The following is a 19,590-nucleotide window of genomic DNA, read 5'->3' on the forward strand; positions in this document are numbered from 1 at the left end:
GAGAAGGTCTGTATGGAGGAGTGGGCCAAAATCCCTGCTGCAGTGTGTGCAAACCTGGTCAAGAACTACAGGAAACGTATGATCTCTGTAATTGCAAACAAAGGTTTCTGTACCAAATATTAAGTTCTGCTTTTCTGATGTATCAAATACTTATGTCATGCAATAAAATGCTAATTAATTACTTAAAAATCATACAATGTGATTTTCTGGATTTTTGTTTTAGATTCCGTCTCTCACAGTTGAAGTGTACCTATGATAAAAATTACAGACCTCTACATGCTTTGTAAGTAGGAAAACCTGCAATATCGGCAGTGTATCAAATACTTGTTCTCCCCACTGTATATACACAGTTGAAGTCAGAAGTTTACATAAACTAGTTTTAATAACTCCAACCTAAGTGTTTCAACAACTCCACAAATTTCTTGTTAACAAACTATAGTTTTGGCAAGTCGATTAGGACGTCTACTTTTTGCATGACTGTCACGCCCTGACCATAGAGAGCCTTTTATTCTCTATGTTGGTTAGGTCAGGGTGTGACTAGGGTGGGTTATCTAGGTTGTTTTATGTCTATGTTGGCCTGGTATGGTTCCCAATCAGAGGCAGCTGTTTATCGTTGTCTCTGATTGGGGATCATATATAGGCAGCTATTTCCCCACTGTTTTTTGTGGGATCTTGTTTGGAGTTCGTGCATGTTGCACCGCTTATGTTACGGTTCGTTGTTTGTTTCTTTTTTTGTTTTGTAAGTTTCATGAAATAAAGATGTGGAACTCAGAGCACGCTGCGCCTTGGTCCGTCTCTACACACAGCCGTGACAATGACACAAGTACTTTTTCCAACAATTGTTTAGACAGATTATTTCACTGTATCACAATTCCAGTGGGTCAGAAGTTTACATACACTAAGTTGACTGTGCCTTTTGTCACGGCTCCTCCTCTGCAGTGCAGGGGGCGGTTCCTCCTGCAGGCAGAGGAGGGTCGTTAGTGATTGGAGTCACCTGGGCTTTAAGTATTTAAACTGTTTCACTAATCACTTCTCCCTCTCTCTCTCTCTGCTCCTCCAGGTATGCTCATGTTTTGTTTGTTCCTTTGTAGTTTTGCATAGTTTTGACTCAGTCATGTTCACACACACATATTCACTCATCCATGCACTTTACATACACCTTACATTCTGATACTTCCACACCTCATTCCTTTTTCTTAGTTTTAAGTTAATAGTTTTGTTTATAATGAAGAACACTTTTAATTGGCCTATACCTGTTGTTCGTGTCCCCTCATTTTTGTCACAGGCTATGAGCCGGCTTGTGACACTTTAAACAACTTGGAAAATTCCAGAAAATTATGTCATGGCTTTAGAAGCTTCTGATAGGCTAATTGACATAATTTAAGTAAATTGGCGGTGTACCTGTGGATGTATTTCAAGGCCTACCTTCAAACTCAGTGCCTCTCTGCTTGACATCATGGGAAAATCAAAAGAAATCAGCCAAGACCTCAGAAAACAATTGTAGACCTACACAAGTCTGGTTCATCCTTGGGAGCAATTTAAAAACACCTGAAGGTACCACGTTCATCTGTACAAACAATAGTAAGCAAGTATAAACACCATGGGACCACGCAGCCGTCATACCGCTCAGGAAGGAGACACGTTCTGTCTCCTAGAGATGAATGTACTTTGGTGCAAAAAGTGCAAATCAATCCCAGAACAACAGCAAAGGACCTTGTGAAGATGCTGGAGGAAACAGGAACAATAGTATATATATCCACTGTAAAACGAGTCCTATATCGACATAACCTGAAAGGCCGCTCAGCAAGGAAGAAACCACTGCTCCACAACCGCCATAAAAAAGCCAGACTACGGTTTGCAACTACAGATGGGGACAAAGATTTTACTTTTTGGAGAAATGTCCTCTGGTCTGATGAAATAAATAGAACTGTTTGGCCATAATGACCATCGTTATGTTTGGAGGGAAAAGGGGGATGCTTGTAAGCCGAAGAAAACCATCCCAACCGTGAAGCACGGGGGTGGCAGCATCATGTTGTGGTGGTGCTTTGCTGCAGGAGGGACTGGTGCACTTCATAAAAAGATGGCTTCATGAGGCAGGAAAATGATGTGGATATATTGAAGCAACATCTCAAGACATCAGTCAGGAAGTTAAAGCTTGGTTGCAAATGGGTCTTCCAAATGGACAATGACCCCAAGCATACTTCCAAAGTTGTGGCAAAATGGCTTAAGGACAACAAAGTCAAGGTATTGGAGTGGCCATCACAAAGCCCTGACCTCAATCCCATAGAACATTTGTGGGCAGAACTGAAAAAGCGTGTACGAGCAAGGAGGCCTACGAACCTGACTCAGTTACACCAGCTCTGTCAGGAGGAATGGGCCAAAATTCACCCAACTTATTGTGGGAAGCTTGTGGAAGACTACCCTAAATGTTTGACCCAAGTTAAACAATTTAAAGGCAATGCTACCAAATACTAATTGAGTGTATGTTAACTTCTGACCCACTGGGAATGTGATGAAAGAAATAAAAGCTGAAATAAATAATTCTCTCTACTATTATTCTGACATTTCACATTAAAATACAGTGGTGATCCTAACTGACCTAAAACAGGGAATTTCTACGAGGATTAAATGTCAGGAATTGTGAAAATCTGAGTTTAAATGTATTTGGCTAAGGTGTATGTAAACTTCCGACTTCAACTGTGTGTATATATATATATATCTTAGTATTACAGTGAAACAAGCACGACAAGAGAGCACTGCCTGTTGCCGCTATCTATGCTGGACACTGTCAGTAAACAGAAAAGAGAGAGCTGCAGCACACTAACCAGCCTAACACAATACAGCCCTTCCGGTCTGTCCAGCACAAACACCTCTAGAATCAGGAAAAGGGAGAGAGAAGAGGAGAGAAAAACAGTTTATTGTTTGGTCTTGTTTGGTTGGTCATGGTGCTACAGGTGTCTGCTACAGCTAAGCTCGGTAGGTAAACACACACACACTGACGACTCTCCAACCCCCCCCCCCCCCCCCCCCCCACACACACACAAACAAACATGCACTGTTGTGGAGCAGTACTTACGGGTTGTCCCTCTGTATGGGTAGGATAGTGTGGTCGGCCTTGAGTGGGCAGGACCGGGTCTTCATGCGGGCTCTCTCCAGGAGCCGCTTGGCCTGCTCATGGCGCTGACTCAGCGGCAGGTCCTCGCTGGACACAAAGGCCCTGTGCGCACAGACCGTCTCACACACACAGGCAGAGGGGTGGGGGGAGAGATGGTAGAGGCAAACGTCAGTGCCTGTGCAGGAGAGGCACTCAGAGTAGGGGATTAGGCCGAGCAGGACCACTACTAATTAGGCTGACAAGGTCTGTGTGTGCAAATGAGATTTGGAGTGTGTGTGTTTCAATTTGCTTTTACTGTGTGTGTGTGTGTTTTCATAACCTTTTATCCTGTTTGCCTGTGCTTTGTGTTTGTGTGTGTATTTGTGAATGAGTATACAGTATGTGACTGAAGAAGTCCCTTTGCTTGTATATGTCTCTGTGCATGGGCATTAACAGACGCAAACATTTTACAAACACCAAAAAACACAGTTTCCCACAGTGCTCAGGGCTTTAACGACTAACCACACATAGCTGCCCATTCAGTTCCACAACGACACCTGCTTAACAGGCACTCAATGGGGGAACAAATCAATGAGTGTGTTACTTCTTTCTACGATAAGCTGTTGTACCGAGATTCCCTCCTCTTATGTTGAGACTGACTCAGACGAGTGAATGACCTAGACAGAAAAGTGAGCGATATAACCGTAATCCTCTCTGTTGATGACAGTGGAGCTTTTAGTAACAGCTGTTGTAAACACTGTGACCCTGTCACTCTTTGCAGCTTGGGGCTCTAACAGGGAGAGGTACAAGAGCAAAGCAGTAGAGTTATAGGTGTTGGTAGTGTCATTAAAGCTATGTAGATTTTTCAGGATGAAAATACTTAGGTTGGGATTTTGCGTAACATCTTACCCAAAAAATAAGCAAAAAGACGTCTCAACAAACATAATTTAGTTAGATCAGATTATGTATGTTTTACAGTCAGGAAATGTTAATACTATTTTAAGTGAAGTAATTTCACATGGGTCACAAGTACACACTTTACATCATTAGAAATGAATAAAAGAATGTAGGGAAAGAGGAAGATGGAGCACTGACTGTGTTGATGGCCAGTACTGACAGTTCGTCTCTTAGAGCAACAGAAGACCCAGTTGACTCAAACTGGAAATACATTTATGATACATCTGTCTGTGGTCAACCCTCCCCTGGCCCCTGGAGAGCTCCTGGGTGCTCAGGTTTTGCTCCAGTCCTACTCGAACACAAATCATGTGTTTTAGAGCAGGGCTAGAGCAAAAGCCTGCATTCCTGGAAGCAATACGGGAGGTTCTACTGTACCTTCGGCTGTGCTCGCTGTCTTGTAGGGAGATGCCTAAGTCCCAGTCACTGTCATGCAGGGTAATGAAATCTGTGGAGAGAGATGAAAACTGTAGCTAAGCAGGTTGAAGTAGAATTTTTCTCCAATATTGAAATGCGTCCGTCTCTGTTTCTCTAGAAATTACAACACAAAAAGCACAAATCAAATCCAATTTTTCCGGTCGCATACACATGTTTAGCCGATGTTATTACGTGTGTAGCGAAATACTTGTGCAGAGTTGCAAAGAAAAAGCCATATCTCGGGCTGGCCAATGAAAATAAAAGATTAAGATGGGCAAAAGAACACAGACACTGGACAGAGGAACTCTGCCTAGGAGGCCAGCATCCCGGAGTTGCCTCTTCACTGTTGACGTTGAGACTGGTGTTTTGCGGGTACTATTTGCTGCCAGTTGAGGACTTGTGAGGCATCTGTTTCTCAAACAAGACCCCCTAATGTACTTGTCCTCTTGCTCAGTTGTGCACTGGGACCTCCCACTCCTCTTTCTATTCTGGTTAGAGCCCGTTTGTGCTGTTCTGTGAAGGGAGTAGTACACAGCGTTGTACGAGATCTTCAGTTTCTCATGGAATAGCCTTCATTTCTCAGAACAAGAATAGACTGACGAGTTTAAGAAGAAAGTTCTTTGTTTCTGGCCATTTTGAGCCTGTAATCGAACCCATAAATGCTGACGCTCCAGATACTCAACTAGTCTAAAGAAGGCCAGTTTTATTGCTTCCTTAATCAGAACAACAGTTTTCAGCTGTGCTAACATAATTGCAAAAGGGTTTTCTAATGATCAATTAGCCTTTTAAAATGATAAACTTGGATTAGCTAACACAACATGCCATTGGAACACAGGAGTGATGGTTGCTAATAATGGGCCTCTACGCCTATGTAGATATTCCATTAAAAAAGAGCCGTTAGCAGCTACAATAGTCATTTACAACATTAACAATGTCTACACTGTATTTCTGATCAATTTGTTGTTATTTTAATGGACAAAAAAAATTGCTTTTCTTTCAAAAACAAGGACATTGCTAAGTGACCCCAAACTTTTGAACGGTAGTGTGTATGTATGTATGTATGTATATATGTATATATGTATATATATATGTATGTATGTATGTATGTATATACACACACACACACACACACAGTACCAGTCAAAAGTTTGGACACCTACTCATTTAAGGGTTTTTCTTTATTTTTTACTATTTTCTAAATTTTTTGTTTTTTCAAAACTATAAAATAACACATATGGAATCATGTAGTAACCAAAAAAGTGTTAAACAAATCCAAATATATTTTAGATTCTTCAAAGCAGCCACCCTTTGCCTTGACAGCTTAGCACAGTCTTGGCAGAAATGTTTTGGTACCTTTCCCCAGATCTGTGCCTCGATCCTGTCTCGGAGCTTTACGGACAATTCCTTCAACTCATCGCTTGGTTTTTGCTCTGACATGCACTGTCAACTGTGGGACCTTATATAGACAGGTGTGTGCCTTTCCAAATCATGTCCAATCAATTGAATTTACCACAGGTAAAGTCAAGTTGTAGAAACATCTAACATCTCAAGTATGATCAATGGAAACAGGATGAATACTTTCCGAATGCACTGTATGGAAGAACCGTATTAAGTTTATCCCATTTGTTTACTTATCACTTTGTCTATAAAAAACATGATTCATTTAGCATGAGAATATTTGAGGCCATGAAAGTGAGGGACAGAGCAACCCACAGGCGGAAGAAAACTTCTGTTTGTGAGACGGTCACAATTAGAGGGGCATTACGATCATTAAACATCTGGTCAACAGTCAGAAATAGACTATTATCGCCCTCCCTCCCACCTTCTCCTTGCTATTTTTTTAAATCTCTACATTCCGTTGTAATTTATTACCTTTATCACATTACATTGATTGTTTATAAAGGTCCAATGCAGCCTTTTCATCTCAATATCAAATCATTTCTGGTTAACAATTAAGTACCTTTCTGTGATTATTTTTTATAAAAATTGTCAAAAATAAACAAAAATAGCTTCTTAGCAAAGAGCAATTTCTCAAGACAGAATTTTGCTTGGACTGTCTGGGAGTGGTCTGAGTGGGGAGGGGAAAACTGAAAACTAGCAGTTATTAGCAGAGATATTTGATCTATTGACTAATTTACTGCCTAGTGATGTTACTAGGTGTAACAGTATAACTTTAAACCGTCCCCTCGCCCCGACACGGGCGCGAACCAGGGACCCTCTGCACACATCAACAACGGTCGCCCACGAAGCATCGTTACCCATCGCTCCACAAAGGCCATGGCCCTTGCAGAGCAAGGGGAAACCCTACTTCAGGTCTCAGAGCAATGGACGTAACCGATTGAAATGCTATTAGCGCGTACCCGCTAACTAGCTAGCCATTTCACATCCGTTACACTCACCCCCCTTTCAACCTCCTCCTTTTCCGCAGCAACCAGTGATCCGGGTCAACAGCATCAATGTAACAGTATAACTTTATACCGTCCCCTCGCCCCGACACGGGCGCGAACCAGGGACCCTCTGCACACATCAACAACGGTCGCCCACGAAGCATCGTTACCCATCGCTCCACAAAGGCCACGGCCCTTGCAGAGCAAGGGGAAACCCTACTTCAGGTCTCAGAGCAAGTGACGTAACCGATTGAAATGCTATTAGCGCGTACCCGCTAACTAGCTAGCCATTTCACATCCGTTACATAGGCAGGCCAAAACTCCATCCCACCAAAAGAGGCAGAATTTTCAGGCGGTCTTTTCAAACAGTTCTTACTTACAGTTCTTACATTTTCACAACTTCACAGTACTATTCCAACCTCATAGTGTGGGAAATCATGTTTTATTCCAGCCTCATCAAAATGGCGGTGTCTGTTGCAAGAATATCACTGTGGTGGAAATATACTCTCCACTTGACTGCAAATAGATCAGGTCTGTCTCAGATAAATTCCTTACATCACTGAGGGTAAAAAAAAATCCTTACTGTCTAGACTCTGTCTCTACTCACTGTAATCTCACTAATGTTATCTGAAGATATGCTAAACAAGGCTAACGCATTTGCTAACATTCGATAATATAATCCAAGGTTTTGATAATGTTAGTCTGAAAAGGTAGTGTGCTGAACTTAAAAATAACAGTACAGTGTGCTACTGTTTTTGGGGGGGAGAAACTCATTCAACAATATATATATTTTTTGTTTATTAGTGGGTGGAATATGGTGGAGAATACAGGCTCAGCATCTTTAGCTCTTTACTGTACCTCTTCCATTGCATGGGGTCACCTCTGCCTTCTGCTCTCTCTCCAGGTTTTCTTTGGACCCTGGCTCCGGTCCCTGGCTCTTATTCAGTATCTGCTTGAGGAGGCCCCGGTTCATCTCCACCCTCTCTGCCAGAGATATGGAGATCCGGTTGCTGCACACACTCTCCAGGCTGTTGGCCCTCCACAGGCCAAACGTTTCCCCCTGGGACCCCAGCTCGCCCATACACCGCCTCAGACCCTCCAGGCTGTCCCTGCATAGCAGCTCCCTGCCCACCCTGCTGTGCCCCTTGGCCTTCCTCTGCTGGCCCCAGGGTTTAGCCACGTTAGCGGCACTAACGTTATCCTCCAGGGGACTAGCGTTGGCGCTAACGACAGAGAGGTTCTCTCGGCTGGAGCCCTCGCCCAGGCCGCGTGGGATTGCTAGCAGGCTGAAGTCCAACCCAGCCATCCCTGCCCCCTCTATCAGGCTGTCAGGCACAACTGGTGAGAACGTGTAACCCTGGGACTCTGCATCGTCATCGCTACTGCTGGAGCCCCAGCTCACAAGCGAGGGACTGAATAGGGAGGAGGGCACAGGGGAGGCCTTCTTATCCATGTCACCCTTGAAGGCTGTCTTGTTGCGCTCAGACAGGGCCTTGACCTTGGATTTCACGGGCGACACGGCTGATGCCGGGGGCCCGGGTTGCTGCTGGAGCAGGAGCTGGCTGAGGGGGTATGGGGAGGACGAGGTGGGTCTGGGGCTGGAGGAGGGTTGGTCGTCTTCTGTACCAGGCTGGAGGGTCTGGGGCTCGGCCCTCTGTGGCACACGAGGCTTGGGGAGAAAGGAATCTGCCGAGGCTACTTTCTCCATGTCCACATCACACAGTCAGGGGAGCATTAGCGCTATGGAGGAAAGAGAAGAGAAAGACACAAGCTTTTTTTAGGGTAGGTAGCCTAGCGGTTGGAGCGTTGGGCCAGTAACCGAAAGACTGCACGTTCTAATACCCGAGCCGACAAGATTAAAAATCTGTCGATGTGCCCTTGAGCAAGGCACTTAATCCTAATTAGCTCCAGGGGTGCCATAGTACTATGCCTGACCCTGTAAAACAACACATTTCACTTTACCTATCCGGTGTATCTGACAATTAAAGCCTTTTTTATGTGAGATGTTGATTCAAAAGAGAGAACAATGTTTTTCATTTTAAGTTCACCGTTTTTGGAACTACAGCCTTTCAAATCTGTACTTTGATATGACAAATAACTATTAAATCAAACTACAATCCACAAAGGGCTTCAACCTGAGATAAACCTATTTGTCCCTCAATAGAAGAGAGAAACACAAAGGAAGTCTCTTTCCCCTGTCTTTGTATGAAGTTTGTAAAAGGCCAAGTGCAGTCAAAAACGTAATTTTGCTGTGTTTTATATACATTTCCAGACAAATTTTGATAATGCCTTTTTTATGTCAGAGCTGTTTGAAAAGCCTGTTTTGGTGGTTTTGGCCTGCCTAGTAACATCACCAGGTGGTCAATTAGTTAATAGACCAATAAGAAAGAGTTTCAAACCTCTCTGCCAGATAGTTTTCAGTTTTCCGCTCCCCACTCAGACCACTCCCAGACAGTCCTAGCAAAATTCTTGCTTGAGAAATAACTCTTCCCTAAGAAGCCATTTCGTTTTCTTTTTGACCATTTTAATTGAAAGTACTAGAAATGATTTCATCTTGAGATTAAAAACTGCTGCATTGGACCTTTAAGAGAGACCTGGCCTTTGTTAAGGAACATGGTGGGCAGAAGTACAACATTGCCTGGCAGCTAATTACTATGGCAACCCTCTCTGATATTCACTCCACTTTGAGGACACCACTTCGTCGCCAAGGGTAACATGACGGCGGCGATAAATGATGTCACAAACAGACCAGCTCAAAAGATAACTAGCAGACCAGTTTTAAGAACACTACATTAACAGTATGAATTGTGACCATTCCAGAGACTGTGGAAACAGGTTTTAGGTTAAAAGGAGTCTAATAGACCACTGTATCCTATTATATTGCATTGAAATTAATTGTGTAGCACTCAAAGCTATAGAAAACTATGGAAAGACATTTGTATGTCACCCCTTTCCAAAACATATTGCCACATATTTTTCTTATCTCGAGGAGTATTCAGATCTATTGGCATTCGCAGCTTGCTTTTCTCACTCACTATGCAGCCGCAAATCCACAGAAGACCTCTAATTCTGCTGGCTAAATAGGCTAAATGGCATTAGATATACATCAACAAACCTGAAATATAAATCCTATTATTACTGGTTAGAGGTTAACAGGGTTGCAACCACTACATTTGAATAATTTTCTGCAGTAAATTTAGAGAATATTTTATGAAACACTAGGCAGACTTTCGCAACTGTATGAAGAAAAGAGCAGAATGGTTGCCAGAGTCATCCTCATGTGTTCTGATTAATATAGTGTTGCTATGTTACCTTTCAATAACTACTCAGATTTTTACTCTGACCATAATTGACTTGCTACTCATCATACCCATATTCAACTACCTATCTCTATGAACATAGGCCTACTGTGCACATGAGTGTTTCTTAATGTTAGCGAGCGGAATTAATGTAATACCACAGGAGGCTGGTGAGGGGAGGACGGCTGATAATAATGTCTGGAATGGGGTGAATGGAATGGTATCAAATACATGGAACCATGCGTTTAATGTGCTTGATACCATTCCATTGATTCAATTCCTGCCATTACTAGACACCAAATTAAGGTGTCACCAGCTGCACGTGTGAAATACTACATACCATCGTCACCAAACAAACCCCAACACAGTTCTGTGTTTCTGAAGACACATCCCCTGCAAACACTGACAGCTCAGTAGAGTGCATGCTCACATGAGAGAAAAACACAGTCTTGTTCTCTGATAAACGAGTGTACAAAACATTAGGAACACCTTCCTAATATTGAGTTGCACCTCAGAAAAAGCCTAAATTCATCAGGGTATGGACTCTACAAGGTGTTGAAAGCGTTCCACATGGATGCTGACCCATGTTACCTCCAATGCTTACCACAGATGTTAAATTAACTGTTGAGCGTGAAAAACCCTCCAGTGTTGCAATTCTTGACACAGTCAAACCGGTGTGCCTGGCACCTACTACTATACCCCGTTCAAAGGCAGTGGTGGAAAAAGTACTCAATTGTCATACTTGAGTAAAAGTAAAGATACCTTTACAGAAAATGACTCAAGTGAAAGTCACCCAGAAGAATACTACTTGAGTAAAAGTCTAAAAGTATTTAGTTTTAAATATACTTACAGTTGAAGTTGGAAGTTTACATACACTTAGGTTGAAGTCATTAAAACAAATTTTTCAACCACTCCACAAATTTCTTGTTAACAAACTATAGTTTTGGCAAGTCAGGTAGGACATCTACTTTGTGCACGACACAAGTAATTTTTCCAACAATTGTTTACAGACAGATTATTTCACTTATAATTCACTGTATCACAATTCCAGTGGGTCAGAAGTTTACATACACTAAGTTGACTGTGCCTTTAAACAGCTTGGAAAATTCCATAAAATTATGTCATGGCTTTAGAAGCTTCTGATAGGCTAATTGACATAATTTGAGTCAATTGTAGGTGTACCTGTGGATGTATTTCAAGGCCTAACTTCAAACCCAGTGCCTCTTTGCTTGACATCATGGGAAAATCAAAAGAAATCAGCCAAGATCTCAGAAAAAAATTGTAGCCCTCCACAAGTCTGGTTCATCCTTGGGAGAAATTTAAAAACATCTGAAGGTACCACGTTCATCTGTACAAACAATAGTAAGCAAGTATGAACACCATGGGACCACGCAGCCGTCATACCGCTCATGAAGGAGACGCGTTCTGTCTCCTAGAGATGAATGTACTTTGGTGCAAAAAGTGCAAATCAATCCCAGAACAACAGCAAAGGACCTTGTGAAGATGCTGGAGGAAACAGGAACAATAGTATCTATATCCACTGTAAAACGAGTCCTATATCGACATAACCTGAAAGGCCGCTCAGCAAGGAAGAAGCCACTGCTCCAAAACCGCCATAAAAAAGCCAGACTACGGTTTGAAACTGCACATGGAGAAATGTCCTCTGGTCTGATGAAACAAAAATAGAACTGTTTGGCCATAATGACCATCATTATGTTTGGAGGAAAAGGGGGAGGCTTGTAAGCCGAAGAAAACCATCCCAACCGTGAAGCACGGGGGTGGCAGCATCATGTTGTGGGCGTGCTTTTCTGCAGGAGGGACTGGTGCACTTCACAAAAAAGATGGCTTCATGAGGAAGAAAAATTATGTTGATATATTGAAGCAACATCTCAAGACATCAGTCAGGAAGTTAAAGCTTGGTTGCAAATGGGTCTTCCAAATGGACAATGACCCCAAGCATACTTCCAAAAGTTGTGGAAAAAATGGCTTAAGGACAACAAAGTCAAGGTATTGGAGTGACCATCACAAAGCCCTGACCTCAATCCCATAGTTCTATGGGATTGAGGTCAGGGCTTTGTGATGGTCACTCCAATACCTTGACTTTGTTGTCCTTAAGCCATTTTTCTATGGCATAGAACATTTGTTGGCAGAACTGAAAAAGCATGTGCAAGCAAGGAGACCTGCAAACCTGACTCAGTTACACCAGCTCTGTCAGGAGGAATGGGCCAAAATTCACCCAACTTGTGGAAGCTTGTGGAAGACTACCCGAAACGTTTGACCCAAGTTAACCAATTTAAAGGCAATGCTACCAAATACTAATTGAGTGTATGTAAACTTCCTACCCACTGGGAATGTGATGAAAGAACTGCAAGCTGAAATAAATAATTCTCTCTACTATTATTCTGACATTTCACATTCTTAAAATAAAGTGGTGATCCTAACTGACCTAAGACAGGGAATTTTTACAAGGATTAAATGTCAGGAGTTTTGAAAAACTGAGTTTAAAAGTATTTGGCTAAGGTGTATGTAAACTTCTGACTTCAACTGTAAGTATCAAAGTAAATGTAATTGCAACAATATGCTTAAGTATCAAATGTAAAAGTATGAATAATTTCATATTGCTTATAATAAGCAAATCGGACAGCACATTTTTTTAAATGTACGGATAGCCAGGGGCACACTACAAAACGCAGCCATCATTTACAAACGAAGCATTTGTGTTTCGTGAGTCCTCCAGATCAGAGGCAGTAGGGATTACCAGGGATGTTCTCTTGAATAGTGAGTTAATTGGACCGTTATCCTGTCCTGCTAAGTATTGAAAATATAACGAGTACTTTTGCGTGTCAGGGAAAATGTAAAGAGTAAAAAGTACATAATTTTCTTTCAGAATGTAGTAAAGTAACAGTAAAAGTTGTCCAAAATATAAATAAAGTACAGATAACGAAAAAAAAACTACTTAAGTAGTACTTTAAAGTATTTTTACTTCAGTACTTTACACCCCTGTTCAAAGGCACTTCCATACCCCATTCAAAGGCCCATTCACCCTCTGCATTTAACAAGTTAATAAGGGATCATAGCTTTCACCTGGGTTCTAATTTGATATAACTACTGTGTGTGCTTAATATGCAGGGCTCCCTGACAAGTTAACACAACCCACAGGCCTCAACTGTGGGCTGTCAAGTACCCTCAGTACCCTCTACTTAACCTTTACTCTGGCTACTCCCGTGCGATTTCTGACTGTAGCTATGATGGTAGCAGTAATGTAAAACTGATTTATAGCTAAAATATGCAATTTTTTTGAACAAAACATAGATTTATTGTGTAACATGTTATAGGACTGTCATCTGAGGTAGTTTTTTCTAGGTTATTTAGGTTGGTTCTAGGTTAGTTAGGTTGGCTTGTGCATGCTACCTGCAGCCTACTTGTGCTGTGAAAAATGTCTGTCTGTCTTTTTTTATTTGGTGGTGACCTAACATAAATATATGTGGTGTTTTCTCTGTAAAACATTTAAAAAATCGGACATGTTGGCTGGATTGACAAGATGTTTATCTTTCAAATGCTGTATTGGACTTGTTAATGTGTGAAAGTTAAATATTTCAATTTTGTTTTTTGAATTTGCCGCTCTGCCTTTTCAATGGAATGTGGGAGGAGTGCCGCTAGCGGCACCCGTGGCCTCAACAGGTTTTAACCACACAAAGCATTACTGTAGCGTACAGTACAACCCCACCAGGCAAGATGGAACATTGTATTTGCTGTGTCACTTGAACATGACCTACCATCATAAGTCACAGACACAGCTTTGATGGGAATGTGTTAATGTGTCTGCCTCAAGTCAGACCAGGGCCCATATTCATAAAGTGTCTCAGAGTGCTGTTCTAGGATCAGTTTTCCCCTTTAGATCACAGAGAATAATATTACAGGGTGGAACCTAGTGCTAGATCAGCATTCCTACTCAGAGACGCTTTATGTAGTGGCACCGTAGGGTTTTTTAATCATCATAGATTTTGTCAGGAATGCAGCTGCTATCTCCAAATTCCAGGGAGCAACTGTGAGACACAGAGAGCATGTTAGAGGTTATAAGCTACACTTCCACTGCACTTGTGTTGAAATACAATGCATTGTTTTTTTTTTTACATTTGTCATATAGCAGACACTCTTATCCAGAGCAATTTACAGTATATTTTATAATACTGGTCCCTCGCCCCGTGGGAATCAAACCCACAACCTTGGCGTTGCAAGCGCCATGCACTACCAACTGACCCACACGGGACGTCAAGGTCTACTTATGAGACCAAGCGAGAGAAGGAAAACAATTACTTCTGCAAGACTGGGTTTCTACTATAAGAAACTGTCTTATTCTACCATAATTTATCATAATTTCCTCTCATGGTCCCATCTCTACTGAATTGCCAGGTTTCTAGTACACATGCAAATACGGTGGCCACAAAGGCTGTGAGAGATTTTGGCCTCTCCTGTCTGTATTTGAACTCAGACCAGAGATGACACCACAGATGCTGTGATCACAGCTGCATTGAATGCTAGATCCAATTGTATTACAAATAATGACATATAGTTGATGACTTCCTTCTTTAAGTAATAGTTTAAGCTTATAGTCTCACTGACAGAATAAAGAGGGAAAAGTTATGAGGTCTTACCTCTCCCACTTCCATTGGGGTTTGGAGACTGAGGTAGCTCTTCCTCTGGTCTCCTCTCTCAAATCCCATCGTAAATTCTGTGAAATCTCAGCCAATGCATTTTCACTGTCTATTTTGAAACAACCTTCCCCTTTCCCTCCCTCGCTCTCTCTCCCTCCAGCTGTGTTGGGGCAGTTCAAGTGTGGTGCTCATCTTCACTGAGCACTCTGGGATTTTCACCAACCTTCTCCTCCCCTCAACAGCCCCTGCTGCCAACTATCTAGCTCCTCTCTCCTCCTTCCTCTGTGAAACCATCTACAGCAAGCAGTGGGCAGCAACAAACTGTAAAAGGTGATCAACATGTGTGGAAACCTCAGGGTTGCTTGGGAAGACAGTCTTGAGCAGCTGGTAGAGGACTGGCCACAGAAGTTCTTACTGGAACGCCAAGGACAGCTCTATTGGTGGAGGGGCTGAAACACTGCCCACTGTGGGTGGAGTCTCATAACTTCACCCTTGAATTTGAGAGAGGTGGAGAAAAAAAAGTAGCAAAGGAATCTTAAATGCAGAGAGCAGAGGAAGTGCACAAGTCTCCAGGCTCATATTCCGGTTCCTGCTGCCTCGGAATTTCCTTTGTTGATTCTCAATTTGTACTCGGCTCATTCGTTACTTCATATGTTAATGATTGTCAGATAACAATAATAACCCTTACATTTGAATTAATCTTAAATGTGCAAAAAGTTTCACTAGTTACGAACTGCGTTCTCATGTTTATTTTTTTTTCAGGGAGAAATTTTGGATCCCCAAAGTCTCCAAGGCCTGTTTTGAAACAGGGCCAAAGTAATAGGGAAAATTGGGTAAAAGATCGAACTTTATGCACTGCCAGATCCAAATACACAGACCTGAGTTAAAAGTAAAGCTTGGGAAACTGAGGAATCTATCACAAACTCACAGCCTTATGAAAAAAATTCTCTCCTTACCCCAAATCAATTCTGCCCCTATTTTCCGAGCTGAAATGTGAGTTGCTCAATTCATCCTTTCCTTCTTCGAACAAGACCTCTATTGTACTCTAACTCCTATTTGTAACATATGACCACCAGGATTCTAGACCAGGACTATTTCACATTAGCATTAGACCAATGCCCATCTCCACTTTGGGATAAAGCCGACATCTGTGTCTGGTGTTTGTTCACATTCTGTCAGTCTGAGTACCAGACTGGTAGTGTAATGGTGACTCTAATTATTTTTGAAAAGCAACAGTTTATGCCAGTGTTTCCTCAGTAGACAGGGTTCTCTGAGTAATGCAGGACTATGACTTAATTTCTGCCAGTGGGCTGCTGAAGCAATAGTCCAATAGTATGTGTAGCCAGAGAGAAAGTAGTCGACAGCATATTAAGCTTTAACGTTGAAACAGTACTCTTCAGATTGTGGGGTTTTCAACAAAAAGCTGAATTCCAGTGCCTTCATGAGAGGATTTAAAAGCCTTGCTGTATGTATCTGACAGCCTTAGAAGGACTATGGGAGAAGACGGTCGAGGATGCGGTGAAATCTGCACTTTTCCCCAAGCTTGAAGTTGTGCTTTCCCTTGAACACAGATTTAGGAACAGTTTACATTGTCACAATCCTAACCACCACTATTGAGGGATAAATGCAAACCTGACCTCAAGTCAGTGACTCTTCCATCATACAGTCTGATGTTCTGGATCCCAATCATCATATACAAGACTCATTGAGCAACCTAGACCAAATGCTGGGCATATACATCGTGTTTCCCCTTGTTTTTTTGCAGTAGAGGTGGCAAAGGTAGTGTGGTGGGGTGCACTGCTAAATTAATATAGGGGAAACACTGTACATAACATCAGATACTTTTGTATAGATAGTGTATGTGGACACCCCTTCAAATTAGTGGATTCGGCTATTTCAGCCACACTCGTTGCTGACAGGTGTATAAAATCGAGCACACAGCCATGCAATCCCCACAGACAGACATTGGCAGTAGAATGGCCTTACTGAAGAGCTCAGGGACTTTCAACGTGGTACCATCATAGGATGCCACCTCTCCAACAAGTCAGTTTCTCAAATATCTGCCCTGCTGGAGCTGCTCCTCTCATTGTAAGTGCTGTTATTGTGAAATTGAAAAGTCTAGGAGTAACGAAGGCTCAGCCGCGAAGTGGTAGGCCACACAATCTCACAGAATGGGACGGCAGAGTGTGTCTGTCCTCCCTCTGTCCTTGGTTGCAACACTCACTACCAAGTTCCAAACTGCCTCTGGAAGCAACATCAGCTGTTCGTTGGGAACTTCATGAAATGGGTTTCCATGGCCGAGCAGCCGCACACAAGCCTAAGATCACCTAGCGCAATGCCAAGCGTTGGCTTGAGTGGTGTAAAGCTTTCCGCCATTGGACTCTGGAGCAGTGGAAACGCGTTTTCTGGATTGATGAATCACGCTTCACCATCTGTCAGTCCGACGGACGTATCTGGGTTTGGCAGATGCCAGGAAAACACTGCCTGTCCAAATGCATTGTGCCAACTGTAAAGTTTGGTGGAGGAGGAATAATGGTCTGGGGCGGTTTTTCATGGTTCGGGCTAGGCCCCTTAGTTACAGTGAAGGGAAATCTTAACGCTACAGCATGCAATGGCATTCTAGACCCATTGCTGATCCCAGCTGATGTTTGGGTGCACAGGGGAGCGGATTACTTACTACCAATACAGTGGTAGGTTAAATTCTGTCAATATTATGTTGCTCTTTTCTGAAATGGCATATCATCATGTTGGAAAAGCCCTTCTATGACTTGTAATATCTAGAAATTAAAAGTAACCTGTGAAAGATTAGGTTTGACATTTTTATTGATGTAGTCTTGTGGCGTACTTATTATGTTTGCTTAATGTGCTTGCTTCTGTCAATACAGATTATAAACTACGTAATTATAGAAAATGTGAGTATTTCTTACTGTATATCTGGTAAAATTGCGCCCCCTTGTGCTATTTGTGAATTACAGTTTTTTCCAATTGCTAACACACTAAAATGACATGCACAGCACAATTATTTAAACTGACACACAGAGAGCAAAACCTCTTCTCAAGTCTCCAAAAGTCTAAACACATTTTCTGCTTTACACACATTTTGCAATTCAAAATGCCACTTTTTAAATGCACTGCACACGGTTCTCTGCATAATACACAACAATCTGACATAAAGTCACATGTTTGCCATTTCAAAACACTGCCATTCAAAATGACACTACATGAGCTAATTGGCCAATACATGTGCCACCTGGCCAAACACCTCAATGGTTAATTGTTACCACTTCAATCAGGAAGTAAGCACTATGAAAAGACCACAGGTGAGCACCTTTTGTTTTACAACAACAATGGAAGCCGTTACAGAGAGAGGAAGAGGGAGGGGGAGAGGGAGGGGAAGAGGGAGGGGGAGAGGGAGGGGAAGAGGGAGGGGGAGAGGGAGGGGAAGGGGGAGGGGGAGGGGGAGGGGGAGGGGGAGGGGGAGGGGAAGAATGAGAGGGGGAGGGGGAGAATGAGAGGGGGAGGAAGAGTGAGAGGTAGGGGTAGAGCTGGTAGAGGAGTTCATGGCCAAAGAAGACAACAACTTTCAAATGAAATCAGAGCAATCTTAGTTGATCATGTCATCAACCATGGGCTGACAATGCGAGAGGCTGGACAGAGAGTGCAGCCCAACTTGAGCCGTTTTACTGTCGCCTGTGTCATCCGGACATTTAGACTGGAGTACAGGTGCGTAACCAAAATTTCTTTCACACTATGTAGTACACCCCATGTCATAGTGTATCAGTTGGGTGACACCTGTTTACTTCATGAATGGCTGATGTCATACACTAACTGCACAAAGTTCCTGTAGAATTTACTCTACTGTGGGGGAAATATCTTTAGGCTGCATTGTCCAAGCCCTATATTTTTTGTTTTTTTGTTTTTCTAAAGGACTGAGAGACGTAACCATGGTGGAGGAAGGGGCCAAATGTTCACCTGGGTACAGGAAGCTGCCATTGTTAACTTGGTTTTGGAAAATAATTAAATCAGATTACGAGAAATTCAAAGCCACATCATCCAAGACAACACCATATTCAACAACATTCAACGAGTCAGTCTGTCCACATTGGCTCGCAGTCTCAAGCGAAACCAAATCAGAATGAAACAACTTTATAAGGTGCCGTTTGAGAGAAACTCTCAAAGAAACAAAGAGGTCAGACGAGCATATGTGGATGTAAGTACAATACTGACTGCAGTACACTACACGCAACATTGTTTCCCAGTGTACTGGATAACACCATATTGACTGCTTTTGTTCTTTGTTTTCAGGGAGTACTGGAAATGGATGCTCATGCAATCTCACATGAGTTCATCTTTATAGATGAGGCTGGGTTCAACCTAGCAAAGACCAGAAGAAGGGGGAGAAACGTCATTGGCCACAGAGCCATTATAGATGTTCCTGGCCAACGTGGTGGGAACATCACAATGTGCGCTGCCATCTCCAATACGCATGGTGTCCTCCACCGTCATGCCAACCTTGGACCATACAACACAGCCCATATTTTCACATTTCTGGACAGACTACACAACATTCTCATACCACCAGAGCGTATGAATGATGCAGACCATCAAAGAACCCGGTACGTTGTAGTATGGGACAACATGAGCTTTCATCGTGCAGCCCCAGTCCAAAACTGGTTTGCTGACCACCCACCATTTCTCGTGCAATACCTCCCACCATACTCACCCTTTCTGAACCCCATAGAAGAGTTATTTTCGGCATGGCGGTGGAAGGTATACGACCGGCA

The 19,590-nt window shown here is 42.6% G+C and overlaps 1 protein-coding gene across 2 annotated transcripts in view; it reads right to left on the reverse strand.

Moving 5' to 3' along the window:
- Window positions 1-15,167, reverse strand: part of LOC139540458 (uncharacterized protein KIAA1614-like) — a 43,398-nt gene extending 28,231 nt beyond the window's left edge. The window contains exons 1-5 of one of the 2 annotated variants that reach the window (XM_071344300.1): window positions 14,807-15,167; window positions 7,711-8,592; window positions 4,427-4,496; window positions 3,077-3,217; window positions 898-957 (exon numbers count right to left, since the gene is read on the reverse strand). In XM_071344300.1, the coding sequence (XP_071200401.1) occupies window positions 898-957; window positions 3,077-3,217; window positions 4,427-4,496; window positions 7,711-8,560 (1,121 nt within the window). In that variant the 5' untranslated portion in view covers window positions 8,561-8,592; window positions 14,807-15,167. The remainder of the gene's footprint in view (window positions 1-897; window positions 958-3,076; window positions 3,218-4,426; window positions 4,497-7,710; window positions 8,593-14,806) is intronic. The other variant, XM_071344301.1, reaches the window with a different exon arrangement.
- Between the last annotated feature and the right edge of the window lie 4,423 nt (window positions 15,168-19,590).

The sequence above is a fragment of the Salvelinus alpinus genome, chromosome 15 (genome assembly GCF_045679555.1).
Source record: "Salvelinus alpinus chromosome 15, SLU_Salpinus.1, whole genome shotgun sequence".
In the NCBI taxonomy this organism is placed as follows: domain Eukaryota; kingdom Metazoa; phylum Chordata; class Actinopteri; order Salmoniformes; family Salmonidae; genus Salvelinus; species Salvelinus alpinus.